General features: G+C 43.4%; 1 protein-coding gene across 1 annotated transcript in view; it reads left to right on the forward strand.

Annotated features, from left to right (window-relative positions):
* The window catches only part of cgna (cingulin a), a 54,019-nt gene that overhangs the window by 19,386 nt on the left and 27,133 nt on the right, over positions 1-7,500 (forward strand). The window contains exons 6-7 of the mRNA XM_076279600.1: positions 99-168; positions 5,556-5,680. Coding sequence (XP_076135715.1) covers positions 99-168; positions 5,556-5,680 — 195 coding nt within the window. The remainder of the gene's footprint in view (positions 1-98; positions 169-5,555; positions 5,681-7,500) is intronic.

Consider the following 7,500-nt stretch of genomic DNA (forward strand, 5'->3'; position numbering starts at 1 on the left):
GTGTGTGTGTTTGTTTGTGTGCAAGGGGAGGTAACGAGTGTTTGTGTGTGTGTTTGTATGCGCATGACTCATCCCCTCTCCCCTATCTCCTCTCTCAGGAGCACAGAGAGTGATGCTGTCATCAAACAGAAGGTCCGAGTGCTCTGCAACAAGATCCACACTCTCAAGGTACACACACACACACACTCACACACACACCCTCTCAAGGTACACCCGTCACTTCCCACCATTAACCCCCCTCCACATCCTTCCACAGGCCCTCTTATCCCCACCTCTTAACCCCAGTAAACACAACCTGACTCCATGAGGCTTAAAACCCTGACAAAGACCCGTAAGCAAAGGCTCAGTAGGCAAATCCCCTTGCATTCACACTTCAACTGCATAAGCTTGTAGTGTAATGTTGTGCAACCACAAAATCACTATATAGTTCCCTGTCACAAAAAAGTAATCCCATTACATAATAGCTTCCTGCAGGTTGCTAGCCGTCTGCTGTTTTCAAATGAACTTTGACGTTGTTGAGGATGGATATGTAGGTTGTCATTTTCTTGGAAGCACATACCATGCAAGCAGGGTTGGGTATCATTAATATTCTGTTTTCCTCGGTATCCGGTGGAGTGCTCTAGAATCTTTGGGATCCGGAACACTTGAAGCGCTCTAGAATCTTTGGGATCCGGAACACTTGGAGCGCTCTAGAATCTTTGGGATCCGGAACACTTGGAGCGCTCTAGAATCTTTGGGATCCAGAACACTTGGAGCGCTCTAGAGTCTTTGGGATCCGGAACACTTGGAGCGCTCTAGAATCTTTGGGATCCGGAACACTTGGAGCGCTCTAGAGTCTTTGGGATCCGGAACACTTGGAGCGCTCTAGAGTCTTTGGGATCCGGAACACTTGGAGCGCTCTAGAATCTTTGGGATCCAGAACACTTTTTTCTCTGTTGCGCCTCTCATTTCATCAACCGTTTTTTATTCAGGGAGAAATTGACTGAGCATCAAGCTCTTTTACAGCAATGCCCTGAGTTACAAAACAACAACAATAATCAAAACAACAAAACAAGAACAATAAAAGATACAAAAGGCAAATAATAATAATAATAATAATAATAATAATAATAATAATAATAATAATAATAACAAAAATCTAATAAAAATAATAATAATAAATAGAAAGAAAAGGACAATGTATAAATAATAATAATGATATAAAAGGTCTAAAATATCAGTCAAAGCAAGAACATTTTGCCATATCATCAATCATACCCTTGAATTGGTCTAGTGACACAAACCTATCTAATTTCAATAACTCTTGCAATTTGTTCCATTTATTTGATGCAAAAAATGTAAAAGCTAATTTACCAAATTCAGATTTAATTTGAGGAGTTTGAAGAGATATAAAACCCTGTGAGCGTGTATTGTGGCAGATTGATGTTATGTTCAGAAGAGAAGTTAGGTATAAAGGTAACTTTCCCAGTAATGCCTTATAAACAAAAAGGAGGCAGTGCCTTTCCCTCCTATCATAGAGGGAAGACCATCCTACATTTTGGTATAATTGACAGTGATGAGTTTTAAACCCATCTCCAGTTATAAAACGTAGTGAACTGTGATAAACTGCATCAAGTGATTTCAGAGTGGAAGGGGCTGCATGCATATACACAATGTCACCATAGTCTAGGACTGACATTATAGTTGCTTTATAATTTATAATTTACACCTACAAACAAACGGAGCAATTTGGCCCTGTGTCCATTTGAAAACCAGTGCCTGCCAGCCGTGAATGCAACACCTAGAATCACCTATTACTACTTGCAATACATATGAATACGTTGCTATGTTGAATATGTGATGTAGGCAGTTGGTTGTAGACAGTGCTTTGTGTGGCAGAGTCAGGGCCACATTAAGCTTGTCTGGGGCCCTGGGTTAATACAGCACCCAGGGCCACAGTAGCCAGTTTATCTGCGCTCCGGCAAGACAGTTGGCTATGTTACTAAATTAACCTCTCTGCTTTGCAAAGTAGCGTGTTGCTGCTTGACATTAATCAGCTCAAGCCCAAAAGATAGTGTTGCAGCAGCACAGATGAAGTGTGTCATGCTGACACTTTTATCATTCTTACTGGAACGACGTGCTTCATGAGCTCATTCGTTTCAACGCTGATAATCAGCCAGCGGTACCGAAAACACCCCTCGTGCCGGTGGACTTACATCACCTTATCACACACACACACACACACACACACACACACACACACACCGTCGTGCCAGTGGACTTACATCACCTTATCAAGCCTTATCTGAATAGTGAGGCCGGCTCTCTCTGCAGCGCACAGGCTGCTCACACACACCCCTCAAACTCAGTGCAATCTGCTCCCTCACTGAGGCTGAGATTTGAAGACTGAAAACACTAAGGCTGACAACAAGGAACTAGGCCACAATGGGAGAGAGAGAGGGAGGAAGATGGAGAGAGGGAAAGAGAGGGAAGTAGAGAGGGAGAAAGATGGAGAGAGGGAAGTAAAGAGGGAGAAAGATGGAGAGAGGGAAGTAGAGAGGGAGAAAGATAGACAGAGGGAAAGAGAGAGGGAAGTAGAGAGGGAGAGGGAAAGAGAGAGGGAAGTAGAGAGGGAGAGGGAAAGAGAGAGGGAAGTAGATAGGGAGAAAGATGGAGAGGGGGAAAGAGAGAAACTGGGAGAGAGCGAGGGTTTTTCGCAGAGTGGGCACTCGAAGCAGACGTGTGCCCTCTGGTAATGAGCACCATGGTAATCGTTGAGAGAGAGTGAGTGTGTGAGGGTGTGTGTGTGTATGGGGGTAAGTGGGTTGGCACCGCCAGGTGGGTATTGATGGATTGGCAGCGATCCAGACCCCCTCACTGCAGCTGAGCACTATTAAAGATGAGGGGAGTCTGGCACTTATCCTGCTCGCTAATTAACAGAATGGCACACACACACACACACACACACGCACACACACACGCACATGCACACACACACACACACACTCACACTTGCACACATAGAAGAATTTCAAAACACTTACACAATGTAAGAAAGAGGAGTACACACACACACACACACTCTTGCACGTCAGCACACACACGTAGAAACGCTCAGTGGAGCGCTAATGGTTGTGTAAAGACATTAATCTGTGTTGTGAAGGTGGAAGGGGAGCGAGACGTGGAACACTGGCGGGGCCAAGCATCTGGGTGAAGGATGCTCCTTATTACACTGCCATCAGCCCAAACCAATACATCACAGATCCCCATCCGCACACACTGCCATCAGCCCAAACCAATACATCACAGATCCCCATCCGCACACACTGCCATCAGCCCAAACCAATACATCACAGATCCCCATCCGCACACACTGCCATCAGCCCAAACCAATACATCACAGATCCCCATCCGCACACACTGCCATCAGCCCAAACCAATACATCACAGATCCCCATCCGCACACACTGCCATCAGCCCAACCCAATACATCACAGATCCCCATCCGCACACACTGCCATCAGCCCAAACCAATACATCACAGATCCCCATCCGCACACACTGCCATCAGCCCAACCCAATACATCACAGATCCCCATCCGCACACACTGCCATCAGCCCAAACCAATACATCACAGATCCCCATCCGCACACACTGCCATCAGCCCAACCCAATACATCACAGATCCCCATCCGCATACATTTACACAGCCCACAGCCCTGACCGATCCATGCATACGTTTACATTAGTATCAGCCCAAATCAGTTGATCGCAGACACTTACCATTACTATTTACACACCCATCAGACCAAACCAATCGATCAATTACTTTTTTTTTTATGCTGTGAGCCAGTAACAGTTGGTTCCCATTGTCCTTTCACGCACGCTCTGTCGGAGCAGATCAGTCTGTCGTTGTTGTGTATGGGCGAGAAGGGTGTCCTGCCAACATTACTGAGCACTACATCACTCTGCATCAGCCTCATGAAGTGCCTGGACAGTGTGGGGAGTTATTCAGAGCTTCTCCATCACTAATAAGGCTCCCTACGTGTGCACTTTTACAGTGGCCTTCAAAATCTGACCGCTGTTAGTGCAGTGGTGACACTTGCAGTGGCGGTGGCAGCAGCGACCGCAGACTTTCATCTCTGTCTGTGTCTGCAGATCTGCTGATGGAGGTGAATGGCAGCTGCCGATCCCTTATTGGACAGGACACTTTGATTTATGGGTGCAGTGGTACAACAAATTCACTTTAATTTTACTGATCAATGTACAACGCACAACTCAGTCTTTTGTAAGAGGAAATTGCTACAAAGATGGAACTTGACTGATTACCTTTTGCACTGATATAGTTTGCTGTCAGCAGTGCATCATGCGCAAGATTGACTTTTTTCCCACCATGTCAGTATATCACTTAACTGTTCTAGCCTCAGACTAATACATACCTGTTACTCCAGTGTACTGCACATCCAAATGTATTATACATTTATAAAGGTGGAACAGTCCTTTATGAGAACACCATAAATTATCACAGTAAAACGTGTCCAGTAAGTGCTATGCAGTGATTTATTGTTGGCTAGTGTCAGTTCTATTGGTACCACTGAATGTGAATTTATACTCAGAGGAGTTGCATAGCGTACTGTACTAATCAGTTTGTTTTTTTTCTGGCTGTAGCACACACACACACACACACACACACACACACACACACCCCCACACCCCCATACCCCACACCCCACCACCCATGTCTGACTTTTGAGACGTCTGGCCAGTGCTTAATTAGGCAGCAGCACCTTAACCCCCCCACCCTCAGCCCCCCCCCCTCTGTAGTCTCCCCTGGGCCCAGAGTCTGTCAGCTGAGCCCGGTCTAATCCTGGTGCTTCCCCCCATTGCAGCCGCTCTCGTGCGCCGAGATTACTGCGTTTGGGACGGTAATTGAAGTGTAATCTAGAGCTAATCTGTTGAGCCATTGTTTTCTTGGTTTGGTAAACACACGGCACGGGCACACACTCCGCAGAGCCTCAGAGCTGCTCGTCCAAGAAGCCCCGCAGTGCCAGCAGTCTCTGTTAAGAAACCGTGAACAATACCCAAGCGCCTCATGGGGGACTAACAACAATAACAACAACAACAACCACGAAACACACAACAAACAAAAACAACGCTAGAGTCCAGGATCCAAAATGAAGGGAACTTCTCAATGAGGACATAAACAACAATACCTGCTCCCTTTATTGGGGCCCAACACCAAAACAACACCAAAACAAAAACAACAACCGAAACTAGCAACAGTAGTGTCCTGGGTAGCCTTTATGCCTTAAATTTCCCCTTGGGGATCAATAAAGTATCTATCTATCTATCTATCTATCTATCTATCTATCTATCCTATATTATATCTATGCTATATTATATCTATGCTATATTATATCTATGCTATATATCCAAATCTGGAAATTTCTCACTGAAGAATTAAGATGTGCTTTTTTGTACTACATTTCCCAGGGTCCCCAGGCTGTGAGGGCGACCCCACCCCTGGTGTTGAATGTGTTTAGTGATCTAAGTCATATTGTACTACATTTCCCAGGGTCCTCAGGCAGTGAGGGCTGACCCCACCCTGAAGGCAGAGCTGGAGGAGTCGCGGGACGAGTGTCTGAACCTGCAGGAGCAGCTGGACCGAAAGAAGATTGAGCTTCATCAGATACACACTGAGTACGACATGCACAAATGTAGACTCTCATATGATACAGATGTATGACATACACAAATGTAGACTCTCATATGATACAGAGAGTACGACATACACAAATGTAGACTCTCATATGATACAGATGTACGACATACACAAATGTAGACTCTCATATGATACAGAGAGTACTGTATGACATACACAAATGTAGACTCTCATATGATACAGATGTACGACATACACAAATGTAGACTCTCATATGATACAGATGTACGACATACACAAATGTAGACTCTCATATGATACAGAGAGTACTGTATGACATACACAAATGTAGACTCTCATATGATACAGATGTATGACATACACAAATGTAGACTCTCATATGATACAGATGTATGACATACACAAATGTAGACTCTCATATGATACAGATGTATGACATACACAAATGTAGACTCTCATATGATACAGATGTATGACATACACAAATGTAGACTCTCATATGATACAGAGAGTACTGTATGACATACACAAATGTAGACTCTCATATGATACAGAGAGTACTGTATGACATACACAAATGTAGACTCTCATATGATACAGATGTATGACATACACAAATGTAGACTCTCATATGATACAGAGAGTACTGTATGACATACACAAATGTAGACTCTCATATGATACAGATGTATGACATACACAAATGTAGACTCTCATATGATACAGAGAGTACGACATACACAAATGTAGACTCTCATATGATACAGAGAGTACTGTATGACATACACAAATGTAGACTCTCATATGATACAGAGAGTACTGTATGACATACACAAATGTAGACTCTCATATGATACAGATGTATGACATACACAAATGTAGACTCTCATATGATACAGAGAGTACTGTATGACATACACAAATGTAGACTCTCATATGATACAGATGTATGACATACACAAATGTAGACTCTCATATGATACAGAGAGTACTGTATGACATACACAAATGTAGACTCTCATATGATACAGATGTATGACATACACAAATGTAGACTCTCATATGATACAGAGAGTACTGTATGACATACACAAATGTAGACTCTCATGATACAGAGAGTATGACATACACAAATGTAGACTCTCATGATACAGAGAGTACGACATACACAAATGTAGACTCTCATGATACAGAGAGTACTGTATGACATACACAAATGTAGACTCTCATATGATACAGAGAGTATGACATACACAAATGTAGACTCTCATGATACAGAGAGTACTGTATGACATACACAAATGTAGACTCTCATATGATACAGATGTATGACATACTGTACTCCTACTCGCCCTTATGCACACAAACATGACCCAGACCTATTTAGTTATCTTTGATATGGGGGATTAATATTAGAAGCCAATTAACCAACCTACAAAGAGCTTCTTTTTCTGTGAAAATCTACAAAAAAAGCATGGCTCTTGGACAAGATCCTCTGTTGCTTTATGACAAGAGCAGTCAGCTAATGACATATGTAGTACTTGTATTACAAGAGCAGTCAGCTAATGACATGTAGTACTTGTATTACAAGTACCTGATGAGCATCTGCGCGCTTGGTATGTGGTCCTGTTCGCTTACTTTTGATTGTGGTTTAGACAACACATCTAACACATGGGTGTGTTAGAGAACACACCCATTCTATGTTTAACCAGACACTACAGAGACACATTCTCCCATTTCTCTCCAGAACCATTCATTTCTAAGCAAAATGCACAGTCAGAATGCATCTCAAGTGACCATAGCACCACACACACATATACACACACACGCACATGCA

This window comes from Alosa pseudoharengus, unplaced genomic scaffold (assembly GCF_046254945.1).
Source record: "Alosa pseudoharengus isolate Yale_2024_CS ecotype anadromous, Long Island Sound unplaced genomic scaffold, YU_APseudo_1.1 YU_APseudo_1.1_scf_12, whole genome shotgun sequence".
NCBI classification, from domain to species: Eukaryota; Metazoa; Chordata; class Actinopteri; order Clupeiformes; family Clupeidae; genus Alosa; species Alosa pseudoharengus.